This window comes from Thamnophis elegans, chromosome 10, assembly GCF_009769535.1.
Source record: "Thamnophis elegans isolate rThaEle1 chromosome 10, rThaEle1.pri, whole genome shotgun sequence".
NCBI classification, from domain to species: domain Eukaryota; kingdom Metazoa; phylum Chordata; class Lepidosauria; order Squamata; family Colubridae; genus Thamnophis; species Thamnophis elegans.
Window position 1 is genome coordinate 55,911,697 of NC_045550.1, and position 26,557 is coordinate 55,938,253.

General features: G+C 41.6%; 1 protein-coding gene across 1 annotated transcript in view; it reads right to left on the minus strand.

Annotated features, from left to right (window-relative positions):
- Positions 1 to 9,953: 9,953 nt before the first annotated feature.
- Positions 9,954 to 26,557, minus strand: part of SPATA16 (spermatogenesis associated 16) — a 207,455-nt gene continuing 190,851 nt past the window's right edge. The window contains exon 10 of the mRNA XM_032224818.1: positions 9,954 to 10,076. Coding sequence (XP_032080709.1) covers positions 9,954 to 10,076 — 123 coding nt within the window. The remainder of the gene's footprint in view (positions 10,077 to 26,557) is intronic.

A 26,557-nucleotide genomic window follows, 5' to 3' on the forward strand; every position in this document is an offset into this window, starting at 1 on the left:
AGAACTAGAAAAATCAGGAAATATCGCGACCTGGCCATCAAAACTACATGGCTATGGATGAAGCATGTAACAGTGATACCCATTGTCATTGGGGCACTTGGCACCATGTCCAAGAATTTTACAAGATACATCAACAAACTGCAGCTTCCGGCAATAACACCAGCAGAACTGCAAAAAACTACTACTCAGAACAGCTTATATTTTTAAGAAAGTACTTGGTTGATATCTAGGATGCTGGCAGCAAACCATATCAACCATTAACACCAGTCACTGGTATTTGTAATGCATTTTTGAATGTTCAGTTGGCAGAATTTCATGTTTAATGAATAAAGTATATAATAATAATAATAATAATAATAATAATAATAATAATAATAATAATACCAATAACATGCTTACCAACAACCTTCAAATTACTCACAGGCATTATTGCAGATAACATGATGGATTATTTGGAAACAAACAACATCTTGCCAGTAGAGCAAAAAGGCAACAAAAGAAGGAGCAGGGGCACAAAAGATCAGCTTCTAATTGATAAAATGATATTAGAAAATTGTAAGAACAGAAAAACGAACTTGAATATGGTCTGGATTGATTACAAAAAGGCATTTGACTCACTGCCACATAGTTGGATCATAAAATGCTTAGAAACAACTGGCATTAGCAAAAATATTACATCCTTTACTGAAAAGGCAATGAAACAATGGAGAACTGAGTTGGCAGTAGGGAATGAGATCTACGGAATGGTTAATATCAAGCGAGGAATTTTCCAGGGTGATTCACTTTCACCTCTTCTCTTCATCATCGCAATGATCCCACTATCAGTAATCTTAAAAAAAATGAAATTAGGCTACCAAACAGCCAAAAAAGCTGAAAAAATTTCGCATTTACTATATATGGATGATTTGAAACTCTATGGAAAGTCAGAAATAGAAATCCAATCATTGACAAATACAGTCCGAGTATTCAGCACCGATATTTCAATGCAGTTTGGCATGGAAAAATGCGCCACTGTATCCATAAAAAGGGGCAAAATCACTGCATCTGAGGGAATTGAAATGCCCAATGGCCAACTAATTAAATGCAAAGAAAATGAAGCCTACAAATACTTAGGCATTCTGCAGTTGGATAACATCAAGCATGGAGAAGTAAAAACTATTGTCAGGCGAGAGTACACCAACAGAGTTAGGAAAATTTTGAAATCTAAATTGAATGGTGGAAATACAATCAAGGCCATAAATACCTGGGCAATACCAGTTATAAGATACACAGCTGGCATAGTTAACTGGACACAAGCTGATTTGGACCTTTTGGACCGAAAAACCAGGAAACTAATGACAATGCACTACAGTTTACATCCACGTGGTGATACTGATAGACTATATCTGCCCCGAAAATCAGGTGGCAGAGGATTATTACAAGTGAAGCAAACAGTTGAAGAAGAAAAACATGCACTGGCTGATTATTTAAAAGACACTCAAGAACATCTATTAATCGAAGTAAAGAACAAAAATCTACTGAAGGCCCAACAGACAAAACAAGAATACAGAAAAGATGTGATAAAATCAAGAATGGAGAGTTGGCAGAACAAAGCACTGCATGGTCAATTTCTGGAAAAAATAAAAGATAAAGTGGACAGTGAACAAACTTGGTTATGGTTAAAAACAGGTACATTAAAGAAAGAAACAGAGTCACTAATCCTGGCTGCGCAAGAACAAGCTATCCGCACAAATGCCATTAAGGCCAAAATCGAAAAATCCTCTGATGATGCCAAATGCAGACTTTGCAAAGAAGCTGATGAAACTGTTGATCACATACTCAGCTGCTGTAAAAAAATCGCGCAGACTGATTATAAATTGCGGCACAATTCAGTAGCACAAATGATCCATTGGAATTTGTGCAAAAATTATAATATTAAAACAGCAACAAACTGGTGGGAACATCAGCCTGAAAAAGTCACCGAAAATCAGATGGTCAAGATCTTGTGGGATTTCCGTATACAAACCGACAAAATACTGGCGCATAATACACCAGACATCACACTGGTTGAGAAAAATAAGGTCACAATCATAGACATCGCAATACCAGGTGATAGCAGGGTCGCCGAGAAGGAACATGAAAAAATCGCAAGATACCAGGACTTAAAAATCGAAATTCAACGACTATGGCACAAACCAGCAGTGATAATTCCAGTGGTAATTGGCACACTGGGTGCTATTCCAAAAGCACTGGAATTACATTTAAAACAGTTAAAAATTGACAAAATCACCATCAGTCAAATGCAAAAAGCCGCACTGCTTGGATCTGCACGCATATTACGAAAATACGTTACGACGTCCTAGGCCCCTGGGTGGGGCCCGACTAGTAACCAATGCCAAATCCGGCGAAACAACTGGCCGCTGTGATACAATTGTATAATAATAATAATAATAATAATAATAATATAATGAAATATCACGACCTGGCCATTGAAACTACATGGCTATGGATGAAGCATGTAACCCATTTTGCCCTACTGTTAGACAAAATTAAGTAAATTATTCCCATCTAGTGCATATCCAGCAATAACTGTTTTTTTCTGAGCCCAAGCTGTGCAGTTTTCTTAGGTGATCTGTTGACCCACTGAGAGCCACTAAGCATTAATTGGGAAGGTGACCTAAAACTGACACATGGTGAAGGGGTTATGGCAGCTGTTTATGCAGCCAGTTGACCAAGGATTTGCTGCCATGGAGAAAAGTTAATGGGAGGAAGCAGTAGTGAGACAGGAAGTCCTTGTCCTGCCCAAGACTGTGGCTTTTTTCAGCAATGCACTTTAACTATGAATTAAATATATCCCTTTCCTGAGTTCCCACAATAGAGGAGGGTCTGCAGGGTAGATGCACACAAGCAGAACTCAGATTACATCTTTGCGGCCATCATCTTGATGGTTTTGACCCCATCCTGCAAACATCCCTGACAAAATACCATGAAACTAATCAATCATAGGCAATTACGAGCACACGGCAGTTGCATTTTAAGTAACCTGGTGAGCATGTTGTGAAAGCAGCAATTAGGCTGGTCTTGAAAACATAGGGATAGCCCAAGAGAAAAAGTTGGGCTCTTAAACTATACAGTGGTAGGTGGCATGAAATGTATGAAATGCTTGCATTGACTTTAAATCTGCTGCATTGAGACAGACAGACAGACAGACAGACAGACAGACAGACAGACAGACAGACAGACAGACACACAATCTCCAGCTACGGGAGAGGAGTGAAAAGACTGGTGAACTTAGAATAGAGTAGAATAACAGAGTTGGAAGGGACCTTGGAGGTCTTCTGGTCCAACACCCCCCCCCTCCCCCGCTCAGGCAGGAAACCCTATATCATTTCAGACAAATGGTTATCTAATAGATTCTTACAAACTTCCAGTGTTGGAGCATTCACAACTTCTGGAGGCAAGTTGTTCCACTGATTAATTGTCAGGAAATTTCTCCTTAATTCTAAATTGCTTCTCTCCTTGATTAGTTTCCACCCATTGTTTCTTGTCCTGCCCTCAGGTGCTTTGGAGAATAGCTTGACTCCCTCTTCTTTCAGAGATATTGGAATGCTGCTATCATGTCTCCCCTAGTCCTTCTTTTCATTAAACTAGATATAAACAGTTCCTGCAACCGTTCTTCATATGTTTCAGCCTCCAGTCCCCTCATCATCTTTGTTGCTCTTCTCTGCACTCTTTCTAGAGTCTCCACATCTTTTTTACACCGTAGTGACCAAAAGGAAGCTTGGAGCCTTGTAAGAAAGAAAGTGATATAAGCCAGAACCCCCCTCCCATGCTCCCAAATTCCTGGAGTCTTTATCTGCTTGTACCCAAGAGAATATAGTCAGTCCGACAAGATTCTTGTAAATAGGTGGACAACAAAGAAGCAACTCGGATCGGTTCATGGTGTCATTTTGATTTCTTGCACATGACACACAAACACATATGCGCACGCACACACACCACCTGGGAAGTAGCTTTAATAACACTTGTAGTGTTATCCTTATTCATCTTGCCATATCCACTAATAGGAAACCCTTATGAGGCCATAAAGTTCCTGTGGTAACAAAGCAGTGGTGGGTTCCGGATCCCGTCACAACCGGTACACTGCGACAGGGCCGGGCTCTCACCACATCCATGCGCATTGCACGTGTATGCGTACCCACCACCTGCGGCACTCCAGCTGCTCGGCGGAGCATCGCACAGGCACCGTATGCTCCATGCGCATGCACAAAAGTCCCAATCGGCTCAAATAGCGGTAAGGAGAGTGGGTGGGCGGGTGGGCCCTCTGGAGCAACGGAACGGAACGGTACCTGGTGTTCCCAGTAAGCACCGGTAGACCCGTACCGGGGTGTACCGGGCGTGACCCATCACTGTAACAAAGCAAGATTAGCATTGTTATCCTTGCTTCTTTGCAGCAACAATACTTTGTAGCTCCACCTCAGGAACAGACATTATCTCAAGACTGCCTGGACTACATAACAACCTCCAATCAATTTATGATTCTATTACATTCCATTTCTTTGAGCCCCGATTGCATAAATCAAACTATTCTGTGCTTTGCCGGCATTTTGATTTAAGAGCTTATGAAAATCTTGCCCAGGCTTTCCAAGACCATGTATGTGCCCATCGAGGAAAGTACAGACATTTGAAGGTGAGAAAGAGGCATGGCTAGCCATCCCATATCCCGGATGAACTTTATGGTAAGCAAGTACCCACACTGTAACAAATATGATACGGCAACCTTGCCGAAGCTCAGTAACTCTAGTCCAGAGGTTCAGTGAGCAGAAAACATTGAAAACTCTGTTGGAAGAAATGTCCATCTGGGTTTAGTTGCAAGTGGGGAAAAAGACACTGGACTCATGGAGGTTGCTTGGAAAGAAGGTTTATTGATGAACAGGATCACATGGCTTGAGATGCTGGCCAAAAAGGGCAGAGATGCTGAGAGTGCCTGGGCTTTATGCCCTCTGTTGGGCTTTGAATTTGAGCCTGTGTTCTGATTGGTTGTCAGACTCCCTTGGAGTCATGCAGGGGTAACTTTGTAGGTTGTCTTTTGAGTGGCCAAGCTTGGTTGACTCTTGCTGGTTGATGATGTAATGAAAGGGTTTTGGTCAATTCCTACTATGGCTCTGCTGAAGGAAGTACATCTTTGTTATGTAGAATAGACTAGCCTAGGCCTTAATGGCCCATTGACAAAGAGGGAATGAGTTTTCTGCCTACCTTTTAGGGGAAATATTCTGCTCTTTTAATATTTCCTAAAATATCTCATTTTCCTAGGAGAGGGGTGAGTGCTAACTTCCTACAACTCAAAATAGCTTGCAACGAAATACCAATGTTCAGAAGTTTTATCTTGGATAAAATAGAACACTGCTTGGAATGTTCTAACAATTTATAGGTTTTTTTTTTAAAAAAAAATCCCTTTAAGCTGTGGAGATTCAGAGAGAACATTAGCCAATACAGCAGCAGCCCAAAGGCTGGAACTAATTGAGTGAAGGGATGGATGGGGTTGATGGTGAGTGAATGAAGAGTATTTTCAATCAGAACAAATTTGGAATTAAGACAAAAAAAAAAGACTGCTGTCTACCTGGAAGGTGTGTCAAAAACAAAATGTTGTATTTAACTCCCCCCCCCTCCGCCTCTACAGAACTTTAGAATTCATGAATTAGAATATAAGGCAGTAATTTAGGCTTTTCAAGCAGATTACTAAATATAAAACCCTTGGAAATTTAAATATGAAAAACAGGATGTGTCTGCCTTACAGAGAAAATCTGTGCTCTTTCAGATTTACAAATTATCTTGAGTTAAAACTAGGTATTTCTATATATTTATACTCTGAATGCCATATTCAGATTATAGGAAAATAGTATAAATGCCCTCCCCGCTCTATCTATCTATCTATCTATCTATCTATCTATCTATCTATCTATCTATCTATCTATCTATCTATCTATCTATCTACCTACCTACCTACCTACCTACCTACCTACCTACCTACCTACCTACCTACCTACCTACCTACCTACCTACCTACCACTGGTGGGTTTCAAAAATTGTTCGAACCTACTCTGTGGGTGTGGCCTCCTTTGTGGGAGTGGCTTGCCGCCCATGTGACCGGATATGAAGATGCCAACGACACTTGTCAGAACCACCATAAATTACCTCACACACAGCACTGGCATGCATAAGAATATGATGTAAACTTGTTTTTTAAAAGGCATCTTTGGTTTGCGTTAAAACAACTTCAACACACGCAATGTTCTGATTGCACCACAAACGCAGTAGTCATCCTTACCTTTCACAGAGGCACTGAGTTTTATAAATATGAGCATGATAGTGTAGAATAATCATATCCAAGGACCAGTGGTGGGTTTCAAAAAATTTTGGAACCTCTTCTGTAGGTGTGGCCTGCTTTCCGGGTCCACTGGTGGAACCTCTTCCAACTGATTCGGTAGATTTGACGAACCGGTTCTACCGAATAGGTGCGAACTGGTAGGAACCTACCTCTGCTACCTACCTACCTACCTACCTACCTACCTACCTACCTACCTACCTACCTATACACACAAACACATACACACACACGCACATATACATGTGTACACACACACACACACACAAACACACTTTTTATTTCCCTGGTTTTGAGCATAGCCTTCTTTTCTACTAGATAGATCTGGTTTTGTTGTTATTGAATTTTGCTGATTGACCCCCCCACCTCCAAAAGCAAAAGGCATGCAGAGAAGTATGCTGCTGGCATTGTTGTATTGTCCATGGTTTGTGATGACTTTGATCCTAGAAATGTCGTGAAATAGAGGAGAGGCAAATTAAGTAAGGCTCACACATACACACAGACAAAATAATCTTGGAATCTGTGTAACCTCCAAGTCAATTTAAAAGCTAAATTGTAACTCACAAGTGTGCTTAAGCAGAATAATTGAAACTCAAATTCAAAGATGTTTGGCAAAATAATAATTCTACTACTACAAACAAAACGGGGGGGGGGGGAGCAGCAATTTTATTTTGATGGAAACCAGAAATTTTTTTGGCTACCTGATTAAATTATCTGACTGAGGAAAGCTTAGATATGCGAAATGATACTGGGATGCAAAACAGTATTAAAAGAACTGTGATATCCCAATCAGTCATTCTTGAAAGGCAGAATAAAGAAGAATTGTGGGGATTTTTTTAGTTCCATGATTCTGGATTAATTAATTTACACTGTCCTTACGGATAAGAAATCTGGATGGTGCTTTGGCAATTAGCTAGGCATTATACACACTGGAAGCTTTTAAGAACAGCTACTTTTATATCAACTGAAGAAGTGTAACTCTCTGTAGTTCAATTAAATGATGAAGCTTATAAACACTATGGCTCTAATATACAATGGCTGCAATTCTAAAGAAAATTGTTCTTTCTAGTAGTATCCCAAATTTTTGGCTTTGCAGACACTGAAGCACAATGAATCCACCCAAGAACAATGGATCTTTGAGTAGGGGTATGTTCCTTCGGCCTGGAGGCATGATTTTGAAAACATGGGTTTTCTGTCAAGGCTTTCATATACTAGGAGATCCAAATTTACTACTGGTTGTACTTGCCAATAAGCAAAATGAGTGCAGTTCTAGTGGCAGTTCTAGAAGCAGCATTATTAGCCCTCTGGTGATTTACTTCCTATCACAGAATATGATTTACTTTGCCACTATATATGGAATGGATAGAAGGCCCCATTTGGTCATTGCAGCTCATTTTGGCAATAGGACTACTGTGATGTTTGGAATGTGTTCACATTGGATTAACAACCAGTAGAAAAAGTCTTGCAAGTGGGTTTGTGTATGTGTGCATCTCTCTAGAATCACTTCATTGTCATCAGAACTGTTGGACATGCTACCTAGTTTTCCAATGGTACTGTAGTTGCTACTATTAGCAAGCTTTATTTCTTATAGAACATAGAATAATAGGGTTGGAAGGGACCTTGGAGCTCTTCTAGTCCAACATTCCCCCCACTCAATGCAGGACACCCTATAACATGGGTGTCAAACATTGATGTCATGTGACATATCATGGCATTTTCTGCCTTTGCGGGGCTGGAGTGGGCATGGCCTGCATGTGACACATCTGGCCCGTAGGCCACCAGTTTGACACTCCTGCCATCCCAGACAAATGATTGTCAATCTTTTCTTGAAAAACTCCAGTAATGGAGCACCTACCAATTCTGGATATAAGCCATTCCACTGATTTTTCTCACTGTCAGGAAATGACTCCTTAATTATAGGTTGGATATCTCTTTAATGATCTTGGGGACTAAAACATAGCCCGACAAGAATGTTTGCAGGAACTGGGTATGTCTAGTTAATAGAAAGAAGGACTAGAGGAGGCATGATAGCAGTGTTCCAATATCTCAGGGGTTGCCACAAAGAAGAGGGAGTCAAACTATTCTCCAAGGCACCTGAGGGTAGAACAAGAAGCAATGGGTGGAAACTAATCAAGGAGAGAAGCAACTTAGAGCTGAGGAGAAACTTCCTGACAGTTAGAACAATTAATCAGTGGAACAGCTTGCCTCCAGAAGTTGTGAATGCCCCAACACTGGAAGTCTTTAAGAAGATGTTGGATAGCCATTTGTCTGAAATGGTACAGGGTTTCCTGCCTAGGCAGGGGGTTGGACTAGAAGACCTCCAAGGTCCCTTCCAACTCTGCTATTGTATTATATTGTATTGTATTGTATTGTATTGTATTTTCCATCCATTACTTCTTATCCTGCCCTCAAGTACTTTGGAGAATAGATTGTATTGTATTGTATTGTATTGTATTGTATTGTATTGTATTGTATTGTATTGTATTGTATTGTATTGTATTGTATTGTATTGTATTGTATTGTATTGTATTGTATTGTATTGTATTGTATTGTATTGTATTGTATTGTATTGTATCTTCCATCCATTACTTCTTATCCTGCCCTCAAGTACTTTGGAGAATAGGTTGTATTGTATTGTATTGTATTGAATAGTATTGTATTGTATTGTATTGTATTATTGTATTGTATTGTATTGCATTGCATTGCATTGCATTGCATTGCATTGCATTGCATTGCATTGCATTGCATTGTATTGTATCTTCCATCCATTACTTCTTATCCTGCTCTCAAGTACTTTGGAGAATAGGTTGGTCTCCTTCTTTTCTGTAACAGCCCCTTAACTACTGGAAGACTGCTGTCATATTACCCCTAGTCCTTCTCGTCGGTAGACTAGTTGCAGACTTAGTTCCCTCAATCGTTCATCATATGGCTTGGCCTCCAGATCCCTTATCTTTTCTGTTTCTCTTCACTGCACTCTTTCTAGAGTCTCAATGTCTTTTCTGTATCAGGATAACCAGAACTGGATGCAGTATTCCAAATGTGGCCTTATGATTGTGAACATACTTGATGGATCACCATAGATACTCAGTAGGCTGCATTCAACTTGGTGAGCCATATGTTGCACATCCAAGTTGGGAAAGGTCAAAGACCTGCAGCCATTTTACATGTTCATGCGCATCACAATTATGTCCCTGAAGTTTCTCTGAAATAGATCACCCTCTGTCCGGTCCTGAAATGACCGAAAAAAACCATGACTCAATTTCCAGCAGGATCTGCTCCAGGAAAAGATTTAGCGTTATGAATGGAAAAGATGCACTGAGTGCATTGTGCTCAGAACAAGGTATGCAGTAGTGATTGAAATTCCTGAGTGGGTACGAATAAACAAGACCACAATACCTTCTCAAGCATCTCATGAATATTTATTCCTGTCTGATGAGACTAATGAAGTGCAGGAGCCGGTTGCTAAGATGAGTTGTACGGAAGGGACATCTCATTAATTTGAAGGCCAGCCTGCATTGTCAAATTCCTGTAGTAAAAATGTCCTCTCTTGCCATTTCTGCCACAGGATTTGCGTCTCTCCTTAGTAGGCCTAGCACGGCTGTTCGCTTTGAAGCCGCTTCATTTTCATTTTCTGCCGTCTTGCTGTTCTGAGTTTCTTGGTTTTTAAGAAACTATCTTCTAATTGGTATAGGAAGTCTTCTATAATTCCAACCTGTGGACAAACATAAAAAGAGAAGGGTTGTCAAAAACTGTGGCAGCCACCTGTTTGCGATGGTTTTCTTTTTTCTTAAAAGCATTGTTTTCTCTTCAAAATGAAATGATTGCCTTAAAAAAAAAGTACCATTTCCGAGTAGCAAAATTCTATCCCAGAGGCATACAGGAACTAGGTTTCCACCCATTTCCTAGATCCAAGGTCTAAAGATGTAATGCCTAATTTTCATTTATAGAAGAAAACTGAGCACGAATGATAGAAAAAAGCAAAGCAAAATTATATGGCATCTCTTTTAATATGGTTCTTTTCATTGGAAGTTGTCACTGGAAATTAAATTGACATCCCGACCTTTTCAGAATAGCGAAACAACTGCTTCAATGTAGGTTTTTAAAAAGGTATCATGTTCATTGAAGCCGTCTGCAATTTCAGCCTCAACCTGAAGTGTTTAATATATTTTTGATGATGATTTCTTTCCATCATTGTATTAATCACCAAGGGATAATCCAAAAGGGACAATATGAATTAACTATGATTAAAAAGAATTCAATACGATTATCAACAATAAAATAATCTCCTATAAATCAAAGCAACAATGCAATAAACATGCAACACAATTAAACCCAACACGTTTCAGTTTGGTAGACATTATATTCATAAAGAATCACAAAACTGTGTCTCACTTCTTTTGGGCATTTTATTATAGAGAATTCACTGGAGAAAGCAATTATGTTTGGAAGAGTTAGCAGTAAAAGGAAATCAGGCCACCAAAGAACATGGTGGCTGGACACCCATCAAAGCTGATGCCAGCCAGAGCATAGAACAACTCAAAGAAATAGTGCAAAATTGAAAGACTTGGAGAGACATGGCCCATAGAATCACCAAGAGTCAGTCTAGTTGACTGAATGGATATCAACCCCACCACTATCCTCCTCCTCCTGATTTGGAAGAAGCTACTGGAAAGGTTATCTTGAGCAACAAGATTTTTTCTCTCTTGCATTTTCTTTGGCTCACATATTAGAATACAATAGAATAGAATAGAATAGAACAGAACAGAATAGAATAACAGAGTTGGAAGGGACCTTGGAAGTCTTCTAGTAAAACAGGAAACCCTACACCATTTCAGATAAATAGTTATCCAACATCATCTTTAAAATTTCCAGTGTTGGAGCATCCACAACTTCTGGAGGCAAGTTGTTCCACTGATTCATTGTTTTAACTGTCAGGAAATTTCTCCTTAGTTCTAAGTTGCTTCTTTCCTTGATTAGTTTTTATATCAATTTTGTTTTCTGAACTGAATAACTTATAAGACCACTCTCTTTCTATCCCTCCACCATGCAGCTATATCCTTACCATATATTTCAATTAATATTGCCTTATCTAAAAATATAAATGATAGGCAAACTGAGTCTAAGCCATAAGAAGGAATTATAATATTGCTTTGGGAAGGTGGTTACTCAAGGGCTATAGAGTGCCACACTTAACTAGGTTGGTTAATGACCTAGAAAATGCAGCCACACAACATGCTAAATTTGATTAGTGTTAACTTTAATTAGGTTATTTTTGTAGTTTAACATTATGTAAGACTCCAGTTCGGTTCAATTTATTGTATGAGTCCAGAAAAAAAGGTTGAATAACCAGTGGGGCATGTTTAAAGAACCGATGGGCAGCCTCTACATCCATCCTAATGGTATCTGCTGGTGTGAAATGATTAAGGTATCTTATTTTGCTCCGGATGTTTTGGGGGATTGCAGCTGAGATGAAGTCACCATAACAGATTCCAGTTCACCTTGGCCCAAGATGTTTTGTTATCTAATGGAGAAAGACAAAATGTCCTTCGCAGCAATTCTATCTGCAGAAACTACCTATATAGCCATTCGGATAATTATTTTTTTAACACTGCCTTCCCAGTGGATTTAACACTGTCAGATTTGGAATTGTGGACTAGTTGCCTAATGCATGTCCCATTCTATTGTCTGAGCTCTTGATACTGTTTCCCTGCTTCCAGGAGCTGCCGGCTACAGCGGCCTTCTCCTTCTTCCTATCCCTTGGCTATTCTTGATTGGGAAGGGCCTGTACCATTGAATATACTTGAAACTGGTGTATGAGTTTCTAGATGCTGCCTTCTATGATATAACACAGTGGTCACCAACTGGTGGTCCATGGGAAAATGTTGGTGGTCCGCAGAAAAATTATTTACATTTTTATATTGCACTGAATCAGGGATCCTCAAACTATGGCCCCTGGGCTGGATACATGCAACAAATGCTTGTGTTGCTGCAGAGAGTCTCCCCCTTCGGGGTCTTTTTGTGTGGGTTGGAGGGGGGCAGAAATTCCCACTTGGAATCTGCTTCAGCCTCCTGGTGCGGGGCTTTGGGTGAAGGCTGGAGGGAAGTGCTGCTGGTGGCAAAGAGCTGGAGGGCCTTGTTCCAGTGGGACTGCATCATGGCCTGGAACTGGTTGACTATCTTAGCCCACTGAGTGCTTCTGCTGAGCCTCCTTCTTGGTCAGATCCAATTTGAACCGAGCCAGCTATTTTGCCAACTAAGGAGTCCCAGTGGGCAGGCAAGGAGTGGCTGGGGGAGGAGGGGCAAGTAGAGGCCTACGAGGCACCCCTTGAAATGAATGACATTGAGTTGGCCACGCCCACCCAGTCAGATGACCACCTAGCCACGCCCACCCAGCCAGTCATTAGGCAGATCATATTAGTGGTTCATGGGATTTAAAATTATGAATTTAGTGGTCCCTGAGGTCCAAAAGGTTGGGGACCCTTGATATAACAGGTACATTATAACAGGGAGCAGATATAACAGGGCACATATAACAGATAACATATATTAGGCATAACAGGGCACAGATAAACCCCAACTCAATAGCTCTCAGATAACTGCAAAGAAATACAATCCATCCATTCTCCTGCACCCTCTCCAATTACTGTCAGAACCTATCCTTCCATCATCTAGTTCTCCTGCACCCTCTCCAATTACTGTCAGAACCTATCCTTCCATCATCTAGTCACAAATGATGAAGCTTCTTGGATGAGAAGTGAAATGTCTTTTTTTCCTCCTCAAGGAAAAAAAATAGTTCAGTTGCCTTTTGAAAAAGTGCCTTTGAGACAACTATGATCTGGATGACTGAGAATCTCCATTGACAACAGATGCATTCATTTTACAAGCCTCTGTCTCTCTGTCTCTGTCTCTGTCTCTCTTCTCTCTCTCTCTCTGTGTAATCTATTGTGGTTGCTAAGAGCCAACAGTGACTCAATGGCATATGATCAATCAATAAATCAATCATTCATGTTACAAGAACCTACATGGACAGCAGGCTTTTCTTTATTAATTAGCCACTTTTATCTGGCTGTGGTTGAATCATAACTTTCCCCGAGCAGGGTCGACATCCACTCCCTTACAAAAAGTTGGGTTGGCTCCCCTTTGATGAATCCTTAACCACAGGTGAGCATCTGTGTGGGCCTACTTTGGTATGCAGATGTTTGTGTTTGTTAGATAATGACTCCTTTTGCCTCCTCTTTTGCGGCAGCATCTGTTGTTTTCCTGATGTGGGACAGACTGATCTGGGCGCCTTCCTTCAGCTGGCGCACAGAATCACAGAGAATTGATCAGAACCCTATCTTTAAATGGCATTGAAAAACAGCCACTTTAAAAGGAAGAGATGCTGAGAAAATTAATCTTCGGCGAGTTTTCTTGATAAGAAGAAAATGCTGGTTGGAAGAGCTGTAGTTGTAGGCTGAAAGTCAGTTCGGGGAGAAAAATGTGTGTTCCCTCCTGCCATGGCAAGAACCATTTTTTCTATTAAATCAGGATGAAGCTCTAAATAAATACATTTTCCTGAGAAACATCTTTCATCAAAGGGTTGAATAGAATAAGAGTGGAAGACGCAAAACAAGGATTCTTTCAAATGTCATCCATCTTGCCCATTATTTTAATAAGGGGGGTATTGAAATGCCTCTCTTTTCGTTCCTCCGCCTATGTCATGAACAGCCTTGAGACAGAAAGCTGCATCCAGGTGTTCTTCATAAATAACACATGCATTTATATAGATCTATACACTTATCATCCATGTTTATTCATGAACGGCATCATCATTCTCACAAATGCAAATGGCCACTAAAGTAAGCTCAAGGTAGCTGAGAATTTGCAATTAATTATGTACCAGACATCAGCCCTTTGGTGCCGAAATGGTACTTCTTTTTCCTACTGGACTGTAAACACTCAGTTCCTTTCTTCAAAGTAAATACATGCAATTCAATTAATCCCTAAGTCTGCAATCAGACCGGTAGAACAGTATTTTGTGTATGAAACTGCCTGTCTGCGACACCTCAGACTCACAGAATATGTGAATCGGTTTGAAGTTTGTTTACCGTTGAAATCATACGGGGGGGGGGGGGGAAATAGGGTTTGCAAAAATATTTTCAACAAAGTTGTATCTCATAATGCTATGAAATGTTTCTTCTGTCAAAGTAGCACTGTCTGTTCCATGGTTTTTAATACGTATTTGGTATTAAGAGCCAGTTTCCGCTATGTAAAACCACCTATTTTTTTTTTAGAATAGAATAACAGTTGGAAGAGACCTTGGAGGTCTCTAGTTCAACCCCGCTGCCTAGGCAGGAAACCCGACCCCACTTCAGACAAATGGTTATCCAACCTCTTATTTAAAACTTATCCAACCTTTAAATTTAAAAATTTAAAACAGTGTTGGAGCATTCACAACTTCTGGAGGCTTATTTGCTTAAATTCTATTCTATTCTATTCTATTCTATTTAATTTTATTATTGCTTGTTTATTTATTTATTTAAAATTTATTTGCTTAAAATTTCCATGAGGCTCCGCTCCTGAGATCCCTCCTTCCTTATAAGAGATTAGGTAGAATTCCTTTTAAACTGCCCAGAACATTAATTTGTTACTTGCTTATCATTCTAAGTGCAAATTAAAACATTTTTTTTAAATTGGTATTATCCTTCAATGAGCTGAGTTGTTTGCTGCCAACTATTGGTGTGTCACGCACACACACTAACCCTCACACTGTAGAAAACAGTGTGGAGATGCTTTGCTTTCATGAAAATTTGTCGAAACCACCCATCCATTTGAAGCTGCTTTCTAGTGCAACACATATGCCTATTTCTAAAAATGAATAAGAGTTTATGCACTGAGGGGCCTATAGTCCCGGAAGATTCTTCAGACTTTTCCAGGCAACTACCGGAAGTCCTAGAAGAGTAAGATATGCGCCAAAATCTCTTTTGGCTACAGGAACCAGTGGTCAAGGCCTTAGGTAAATATAAAGATTTCCCCTGTCCAGTTTCCCCTGTCTGACTCTACGGGGCAGTCCCCTTCTCTACTTTTTAGTTGAGGGAGCCAGTGGTGTCCAAAGACATCTCTGTGGTCATGTGACCAGCTTGATTATACGCCAAGGTGAATGGAATGCTGTGTTACCTTCCCACCAAAGTGGTACCTATTTATCTTCTCACATTTGCGTGCTTGCAAACTGCTAGGTTGACAGGAGCTGGGCCAGCTAACGGGAGCTCACTCCATTGCATGGCACTCAGGTTTTGAACCCAGGCCATCAACTTTCCAGCTGAAAAGCTCAGGGTCTTCAACCGCTGAGCTATCACGCCCTTTGGTCAAGTAATGTAAAACACTACGGAAAAGGTGAATGTCATTGTCTCCTCACCCAGAACATCACACTGCATCTGTGATGTGAATTTATCCAGGTGAAATGCAGCTATCTCACCCTGGGTTTGTATGTATACATAAAGGCAGGGACTTTTTGGATCCTACTGTTTTGATAAAATGATTATAATGTCTTTAGCATGTAAGAAAAATGAACTTGGCTGCCCAGATGCTCCTGCCAACAGTTGCCTTATTTCTTTGAAAACCATATGCCTGGTCTACCAGTATTACATGTTTTCAGGTAAGCTCTTGAACCTGTCGTTCTTCCCAGTGGCTACATCTTTTCTGTGCTTGCACAGCTGACTGCCAGCCACAAGATAGGAAGCTGGATACCTGCCACAACCAGAGACATACAAAGTTAGATAGGATGTTCAGAAGCAAAGAGTCCTACAGCTGTAAAGTAATCAAGGCTTGTCATGGATCGAGACCAGGAACCTGATAAACAAATGACAAATCCAAGAGACACAGTGAGGAGTCATGGTCCAACAAGATAAACATGGAACAGCTGAGGCTTGAAAAGTTGTTGTGAGTGAGGCCAATAAATAAGTCACACTGAGCACAGCAGAGGTACACTACTCATTAGAGTGTGCTCTCCTGCCAGCCGCCTTCTTGGCCAACCTAGCTCAATTCTCTGTGGCTGTATTTTTTTAAGCATGTCTCTGCCTGGGACAGGGGTGGTGAACCTCACAGTCTGAGAGGCACGCAGTGGGTGCAAGCAAGAACTGGTGGGACTTGCCGGATCTGCCTCAAGCAGAATTAGAGTTACTAGTTTCAAAACTGCTGGAACTAGCCTTTCAGGAATTATTATTCCAAGGTGCTGGAAGGAACCTTGGAGGGCTTCTAATCCAACCCCCTGCTCAAGCAGGAGACCCTGTGCCATTTCAGATGTGGTTGTCCAATCTCTTCTTAAAAACTTCCAATGATGGGGCACCCACAACTTCTGAAGGCAAGCCATTCCACTGGTTAAATTGTTAAAACTGTCAGGAAATTTCTTCTTATATCTAGGCTGGTCCTCTCCTTAATTAGTTTCCATCCACTGCTTCTTGTTCTTCCTTCCGGTGCTTTGGAGAATAGGCCGAACTCCCACTTTGTGGAAGCTCCTCAAATATTGGAAGACTGCTATCATGTCATCCCAGCACTTTTTTTCATCCATTAAAGTAGACATACCCAACCGTTCTTCGTATGTTTTAGCCTTCAGTCCAGTGGTGGGTTTCAAAAATTGTTGGAATCTACTCTGTGAGTGTAGCCTCCTTTGTGGGAGTGGCTTGCCACCCATGTGACTGTATGGGAGTGGTCCAGCCTGACCCAGTAGGTTTCACACTTAATGTCCAAATCTCACTTTACGTCCTACTTTATCATCTTGACTATCTTAACCCTTCCTGAAAATAGCAATAGCAATAGCAATAGCAGTTAGACTTATATACCGCTTCATAGGGCTTTCAGGCCTCTCTAAGCGGTTTACAGAGTCAGCATATTGCCCCCAACAACAATCTGGGTCCTCATTTTACCCACCTCGGAAGGATGGAAGGTTGAGTCAACCCTGAGCCGGTGAGATTTGAACAGCCGAACTGCAGAACTGCAGTCAGCTGAAGTAGCCTGCAGTGCTGCATTTAACCACTGCGCCACCTCGGCATCTGGTAGGGACCCACATTAAATTCAAGCCATTAATTTTTCTGATATTGTCTCATGTGTTAAAATGAAGGCTGAGAGGAAGTTATATAATTAAACTAAATATAACCAATCTATTTACGCATGACTAGGGAGGGGAAATGACCATGCACCCAAACGCACATAAGACAAGACAGTTTGGACTCCATTTCTCCAAATCCTCTCTCGGCATTCCGGTTCCAGAGTTCTGGGCTTGTAGCGCCCTTGTGCATTCAGAGGTCACCAGGTTGAGAAGGTTCCGCATTAGACGGGGAAAAAAATGAAACAACAAAATAGAGAGAGATGCACCCAGTGTAACCGTAACTAAGCAGTTATCGTTCTTGTCCACGTCTTTTTGCTTCTGCCTCTGCGTTTGAGGTTTTTTTTTTTTTTAAAAAAAGATAAAGCTGGGGAAGAGAATGTCAGCCCCTTATGTTGTTTTGCCTTTTTAAAAGTTGCCAGTTTGACTGCCTTTGGGGAAAAGAAATCATCACCATCAGAACTACAGTATGACAGGAAATGCCAGGTTCTTTGTGGGGCTGAGGCTGTGTTTTGTGGAAAAGCACTTAAAGTGTGAGACCTGGATGTCAGCTCAAAGAGATGCATTTGGCAGGGAGCAAGGGAAGAGATATCAAAAAGCAGGTCTTCACTGCACCTGCCAAAGCTGCTGTCACAAAGGCCAAGCTCTTTCCAGTGAAAGTGTTCTGGCTTCAAAAAGGAAGCAAATCCTGGCCTTTGGCCCATCGGGTCTTGCTGTGTGTGTCCAATCCCCTTCTGAATATCTCTGGATGAGAACAGACAAGGCCTTTCCAGTGATGGCACCAATTCCGCCAGTGTTTTGGCTACACCATTCCCTTCTTTTTACTTTGCAGTGCTGCTATACTTTGCAATTTGGCGTTATTTTCATGCTACTTTGTATTGTTCAGTGCCCCTGTCAGACTCATGGTCTCCCAAATTCATTTTTCCAGACTCCGGATTCTTTTCCAGGCAACTGCAATTTCAGATGCTGGCAATAGAGATTATTGCTTGACAATAGAATAGAACAACAAAATTGGAAGGGACCTTGGAGGTCTTCTAGTCCAACTGCCTGCTTAGGCAGGAAACCTTACACCACTTCAGACAAATGGTTATCCAACATCTCCTTAAAAACTTCCAGTCTTGGAGGATTCACAACTAGCTATTGCTATTGCTATTGCTATTCTAAAGGTTCCACTGATTAACTGTTCTGTCAGGAAATTTCTCCTTAGTTCTAAATTGCTTCTCTCCTTGATTAGTTTCCACCCATTGCTTCTTGTCCTGCCTTCAGGTGCTTGACTCCCTCTTCTTTGTGGCAACCCCAGAGATATTGGAACACTGCTATCATGTCTCCCCTAGTCCTTCTTTTTTTATAGAGATTATTTCATTTTTTAAACAGAGATTATATCATTTTTTTAAATAGAGAGTGCATCATTTTTATAGAGATTATATCATTTTGAGGGAAAGAGAAAGAGGCGGCAGCCATGCGCGTTATATATTTTTCCCAGTTTGCATCAATCCAAGAGAACCTCAACTCTTCCACAAACGTGAAATTAGCCCTTCTAAACCTTGGAAATGAAAAGGCAGCCCACCATTGTTCTAGGAATAGGAAATCGTTCGAACAAGTCATATATCTAAACAACTGATACTGTCTTCTCTCATTCATTGGAGGGAACCATTTCCCATCTCCTGACTGTCCAGCAATGCATGAATATAATCTCCAAGGTCCTTACAGATAACCTAAAATCTACCTTGTACCTCCAAATGAAGTAAAGCTAAATGTCTTCTGAATTCAAATGACAAATAGATGACTTTGATGACAAGTTGAAGGTTTTGCAAGGCGATGTGACATTTCATTTGAGTTTTTTTTTGTTTCTTTCTTTCTCAATTGTATCATGTCACTTTCTTCCTGGATGCCAGAAGTCAAGTTGTTCATTCCTACAGCACATCTTCCTTTAAACTGGTTGCATGCAAAGCAAGTGTAGGATTACAGACTGCCATCAACAAACGATACCAATAAAAGAGAATGTTTGTACCTCAGAGTTAAAGTGAAGGGTCCTTGGTGGGCTCTAAGCATGATTGTTTTCTTGCACATGTTTCATTACCCAAACTAGGAAACACCATCAATGCTTCAGTTCTAGCACTGATGATGTAACCTACTCAGGTAATGAAATGTCTGCAAAAACAACAACCAATATCAGAGAGGACTCCCCCTCCCCGGGGGGGGGGGAAATGGTACCTAAAGTTCTAAAGATCAAATCCTTAAGAACTCATTTAACATTATGAGGTTCTGCATTGCGTTGGTGATAAATGACACATACACATACGAGATAGATAGATAGATAGATAGATAGATAGATAGATAGATAGATATTCATATATGTGCACACACACACGAGAGATGGAGAGATAGAGATAAAGATATAGATAGATACAGAGAGAGAGAGAGAGATTCGTATATGTACACACATATACTCACATGAGAGATAGAGAGATAGAGATAGTTATATAAGAGATAGATAGATAGATAGATAGATAGATAGATAGATAGATAGATAGATAGATAGATAGATAGATGTTGTGGCCCAGCAGGAGCCGTTGGAGCTGCCACCAGACTCCGACAGCGAGGGACCCTGTGAGTCGGCTCTGGAGGATGTGGAGGACCCTGGACAGGGTTCCGACTTCGAGCAGGGCGCAGAGAGGCTTGTTGGCCACCAGGAGGCACCTGAGCCTTGGACCAGTGGGGAGGAGACAAGGGAGAGTGAGCCGGAAGCCAGTAGTGAGTTGTTCCTGGATGCATGGCATCGAAGAGCTACTAGGCGTCAGGAACAATTACGCAATTATAGAAGGTAATTGCACTCAGCTGGTGGTCATTAGGCTCCTCTCCAGACTATAAAAAGGCTACTTGTGCACACGTCCCTCTTTGCAGAAGTCAACACAGAATCGAATGTCGGAGAACTTTGTATGAGCTTGGCAGGCTGGAGTGCTGCCAAGTCTTATCTGTGTTTATTGCTGCCCAAGCTTGTCTGTGCTGGGTTGCTGCCAAGGACCTGTTTGTCTGTTAATTAAATGCTGTAATTTATCTCTGGCTCGGAGTGCTTTAGTGTGGAACGAGGGGGGTCAGAACAGATAGATGATAGATAGATAGATAGATAGATAGATAGATAGATAGATAGATAGATAGATAGATGTAGAGATATAGATATAGATATTTGTATATGTACACACACACATACATATTGCTGAAGGAGAGAAGTTGGAAAAAGCTGTTGAGTGTCCTGTATTTACAATGCTGAACTACTATAAGTAGGGATGCTCTGGTTCAAATCTCCGCTAAGCTCTGAAATGCAGGGGGTAACCTCAAGCAAACCCTTATTTCTGAACCAAATCTGAGATACTGTAACTTGTGGACATTAAATGGCTCGTAAAAAATGTGGATTTTAATTCTTTCCCGTTGTTAAGGGAGGCCGATGCTTTCAGAAACCGAGTGGCCGAGCATGCATTAGAAGACCTAAAAATCCCCAACCCAACCTTATGGAACCCATACAGGAGTGTTCACAGTGTCTGATTTAAAAGTCAAGCAGGTCTCTATGAACATACAGTCGTATCCCTGCCTCTTTGTATGTACAGCACACCCACTGGTGGGATTCAGCCAGTTCGCACCTATTCGGGAGAACCGGTTGGTAACTTTCTAAGCAGTTCAGAGAACTGGTTGTTGGAAGAAATCTTTTGTTTTTTCCCCACTTCACAGGGCTAATCCTGTAAGGAAGGCAGGAAGGAAACATTCTGATGTTGTTTCTAGCCTAATCTTTATTGCCTTGCTTACAGAAACTGCCTCTCCAGTAAACCCTTATTACCATTGTAACAACTAAGGCGAAGTGCCCATTGACCTGAGTGACATTGACTTGGTCACGCCCACATGATCACATGACCACTGAGCCCCACCTACCCAGATGGTCATTAGGGCAGAGAACTGGTTGATAACCAGGTGAGGCTTTGATCATGCCACAGCAGGTGCCTTCTTGACTATGACCCCCTCTGCGGACACTTCTCTTTGCAGCTGCTCTTCCTACTTCAGTAAAGAATCAAGATTTCTCCCCTCAGCCAGCCTGTTTGAGTTCCATTTGTAAGACATTTTTATTATCAGTTTTTAATATTGTACCTTATTGGAGAATGTTAGGAAAAAAAGGGGAATATGCAGTTAGGGTTAGGGCCAGAGTTTGTACAATTTCTCATACCAACTCAAGCATGCTATTGTATTGTATTGTATGTTGCTCACTCAAGAGGCCAAGACTTGGCAATTAAACCAAGCTTGCTGGTTGATAACCTGTGTTGTGGCCTGCCAGTGGCCAGCAGAACTGTTAGCAGATTCTGACAGTGAGGAGGTTGGAGAAGAACATGGACCACTCCTGGAGTCTGGGGAAGACTCTGATGAGGGCTCCGTGTCGGAGGCAGAGAAGGGGCCAGAGCCATATGCCAGTTACTAGCTGCCTTCAGAGTCAGACATCAGTGAGGCAGACGAACAGCTGGAGCCAGTGTTCCCAGTGTGCGCATGCACAGAGTTGTCAGATGAAGGGAACAACTAAAGAACAAGGATCAACTTGGGAGTAAGGCCACAGGTGGACGATGAATGGCCCCTCCCAGAGGAAATAAAAGAGGAGCGAAAGAGGAGTGGAGTTTGCAGGAGACAATTAGTTCGCTTAATTGGTCCGTGACTCTCCGAGTCTCCTTGCCAAGTTTTGCAGATATTGGCCTGGCAGATCTACAAGCCAGATAAGGTCGGTGACTGTAAATCATCCCTTGACAGACTTTGTTGTATGTAAATGAGAATAATTCACAGTAAATTAATAAAAGGGGTTTTTGTCGGGACAAGGAGTTGCTTCATGCTCTTGTGAAGCCTAGCTTGAATCAAATGTCTAAGTTGATACAGACATTTGCCTTTGTCCCTGAGGTTGTTTCAGGCTCCGGATACCTCCTGGCAACCGAAACCAGATGTTCTTGTGGTGAAGGTGTCCCTTTCCAACAGAACATCTGCTTGGTGCCAGGTTCTAAGTGCAGCTCTGTCAAGACATTTAAAAAAAGGACGCAATTTTGTTTTGGTTACAAATGGCATGAAATACGTAAACAGATAACAAGCTTGGCGCAGCTTATTCCTTGTCCTATTTAATTCGATATTAAATCCCATTGCATTTTTTATGCCACCTATAAATTTTCCTTGGCACTTCAAATTTTTACACTGACAGCTCATAACGGCAGACCCTGTCAGCTTTTGAAAAACAGAGGCTGAACCTGAAGGCTGTTGGGAATAGTTCTGAATCCAGGAATAGAAGAAGAAAGCAGGTTTTTTTTTTTTTGGCATAAGTAAATTGATGAAGCATTGGAAATTTAGCAAGGAAATTTAGATCTAAACTGCACCGGCTCTACTTAAATTATGCTAGGAATTGCCTCGTGCAGAAAGCGTGAAGTTAGTTTACATATTTTGTGAGTCTGTAAGTTCTGCTTGACTGTCAAAAGGTCTAGAAATTGAGAAAGTCGTCACAAATGCCTTTCGGGTTTAGTAATCCATAATCTATCCTGACTTTGCCATTAAGCGGGAAACAGCAGGTGCTTAAAAGAAAATAAGAAGCATTATTAGATTGTTATTAAAGACTAGATTAAACAGAGAAAATCAATTATTCATAACAGAGGGGTCAAATAATTTACGGTGTCTATTTTATTTCAGTGGGCATTGCTTAATTAGTGTCCTAAAGTGATGTATTCTCACTTGCTCTTTCCTTGTGCACTTTATTGTACTGCTGAACTGTTGCTATGGATTTCTTGCTGTTTTTAGAACCCTGCTTAGCTTATTTTTGTAGTTGTTGTCCCGCATGCTGCCAAAAGTATGCACATATTTCCATCTGTTCCCTTGAGCTTTTAAACATACAAAGTACTGTACAACTTTATCCTCTTTGATCATGCAGCTTCTACAGGCAGGACTTGTTTAGTGATTTTCAGAGTTGCAAGGCATTGAAAAAAGTGACTGTCCTCACATTTACGATCAGGGCAGCATCTTCACAGTCATATGATCAAAATTTGGTCACTTGGGCAATTACAGAGAAACAGAGTTGGGAGGGCCTTGGAGGTCTTCTAGTCCAATCTCCTGCTCAAGCAGGAAACCCTAGAACATTTCAGACAAATGATTGTCCAGTCTCTTCTTAAAAAGTCTCCAGTGCTGGAGCACCCACAATTTCTGGAGGCAAGTCGTTCCACCAATTAATTGTTTTAATTGTCAGGAAATTTCTCCTTAGTTCTAGATTGCTTCTCTCTTTGATTAGTCTCCATCCATTGCTTCCTGTCCTGCTTTCAAGTGCTTTGGAGAATGGTTTAACTCCCTCTTCTTTGTGGCAGCTCCTGAGATATTGGGACACTGCTATCAGGCCACCCCTAGACCTTCTTTTCATCAAACTAGACATACTTAATTCCTGCAACCATTCTTCATATGTTTTAGCCTCCAGTTCCCTAATCATCTTTGTTGCTTTTCTCCGCACTCTTTCTAAAGTCTCAACATCTTTTTTTATAATAATTGGCATGCATTAAGATTGTTGCAGCATCCCAGGGTTATGTGATCATCATTTGCAACCTTCCTAGCTTGCTTCCAAGAAGCAAAGTCAATGGGAGAAGGCAGATTTGCTTAATAACCTCATGATTCACTTAATAAGCGCCATGATTCTCTTAACAGTCATGGCAAAAAGTATAATAAAATTGGACAAGTCTCACTTAATAACTGTCTTGCTTAGTAATAGAAATTCTGGTCCCAATGGGATTCTATGTTGAAGAATATATGTAGTTTATTTTTATTTTGCAGCATATTTTTTTCAAACACTAACCAACCCCAAGGCTGAATGCTCCTCTGTGAGCCCCAGGCAAGTCATCAGAGCCAAGTATTCTTCCAAGAGACCGGAAAGATTAAATTAAGATTACAAAACTGAACAAAAACAGAAAACTGCATGGATATCCTTTAAACAGATGCACTCAGAGAGTCTTCCAGACAGAGAGTCTTCCAGCAGCCAGTCCACAACCATAGAGCGCACTCCTAGAGCGGGCGTTGCTGGAAGACTCGGCAGCCGAGTTTTGGAGTTTGGAAGCCGGAGAAGAAGTTATGCCCGGAGCATGGCGGGGGCAGAACAGGTGCTTGTGCAACCCCCTCTCCAGCTTGCAGAGCTCTATGCACTGACCAATGGGATATCCTGAATGTGCCAAGCTGCGGGAGCTGGGGAGTGGGCAGAGCGCCACGTACCTTGGCGCCTTAGGGATACCCCCTAGGTCAGTGAATGGTGCTCTGCCCGGCTGGAGAGGGGATTTGCCGGGCAGCTGCTCATGAGCGTGGTCACCTCATGGCTGCTTTGCCCCTGAGGCTGTGCCCGGCTCTTCGGAAGCCAGTTCGCAAGGGACTAGCTGCCCGGCAACTCCCCCCTCCGGCCAGGCAGAACGCCACTCCCCAACCTAGCTGTGTCCCGAAGGAGCCAAGCAATGTGAGCGCCTTTCCCCCCTGGCTCCCACGGCTTGGCCTCTTTGGGATACTGCTAGGTTGGTGAGCGGCGCTCTGGCTAGCCAGAGGGGGGGTTGCCCAGGGGGCTTATTTTCCGGGGTGGGCTTATATTTTTGCCCACGCAAAAAATGTGGTAAGGCGTTAGTTTCAGGACAGGTCATATTTTTGGGGAAACACGGTGGGAAGTTAGCACCCACCCTTCTCCTAGAAGAATTAAATATTTTAGGAAATATTAAAAAGGCCAGAATATTATATTTCCCTGGATGAGAAATGGAAAAACATGTTTTTTAAGCAGGAAGCAGACTTTTAATAGCCCACAGCATATGTCAGCACTTAAGAGATAAAGAGATAGCTAGGTCTATTCATAAGCAAATGTCTTCACCCAATATCCAACATAGGTAGGATTAGCCCTCTACCCATCTATCAGCATAACTCACCACATGGCACCTGGGGAGATTACATCACCCAACAAGATTCAACCAACCTTGGGGCTCAAGACACTACAAAGTTACCCCTGCATGGCCCCATGGGAGTCTGACAACCAACCAGAATACATTTCTTACGCAAGAACAGGAAGCTCCAAGGCGGGGTCCAAGAGGGGGTATAAATCTCTCTCTCTCTTCCACCCATGTGCTTTTTTCTTTGCCCAAGACCTCAAACCAATGGTAGATATTTCCTATCTATCATTAAACCATCTTTCCAAGCAGTCCCCATTTTTCCAGTGTCTTTCTTCCCACTTGGAACTGAACAGGGATGGGTTTCTGCTGGCATTACTACGGGTTCGGTGCATGCGCAATTTGCACACTCTGCATGTGTGCACAGTTGCCTGTAAATAGGTCTGCACATGCGCATAACATTAAAAATGTGGAAAAAAAAGATGTAAAAGAGATATAAATCACTGTCTGAATTACCAGGTGATCCACGAGTTAATTATTCAGCATTATATGTTAATTGTAAATTGATACAGAAAAGGAGATTGTCGGTGGTTCATCTAGCAACCAAGAAGAGGAGCCAAACCCATTTAACAAAAGTGATGTGTTAATCTGTGATTAGACAAAACGAAGATATTAAAAAAAGTTAAATATTTTCTTTTCATTTATTACACACTTTGAGGTGCCAACTATTTTCCTACTTATTTTAATTCTCAGGGGATATGGCAGAGAAGGAATGCCTCCTGGTCCCCTTCAGCTGGCATTCCTTGGCTGACAGGACCTGTAAAATGCCCAATCTGCTGAATTGAATTGGATGGTTGGAAATGACTGGAAGAAGATGGTCCTTTAGATTAAAAGGCTTCCCTTGTCCAATCGTGTCCAACTCTAGGGGGTGGTCCTCCTCTCCCTTTCCTAGATGGGGGAGTTAGAGTTGTCCGAAAACATTTCTGTGCTCATGTGGTCACCTTGACTATACATTGAGGCATACAGAATGTTGTTATCTTCCCACCAAAAATAGTACCTATTTATCTACTCACACTTGCAGGCTTTCAAATTGCTAGATTGGCAGGAGCTAGGGAAAGAATGGCAGCTCACTCTGTCATGTGTTATTTGGGTCTCTTGAACTGCCAACCTTCCAGTCAAAAAGCCCAGCGGCTTATTTGCAAGGTCATTGTACCT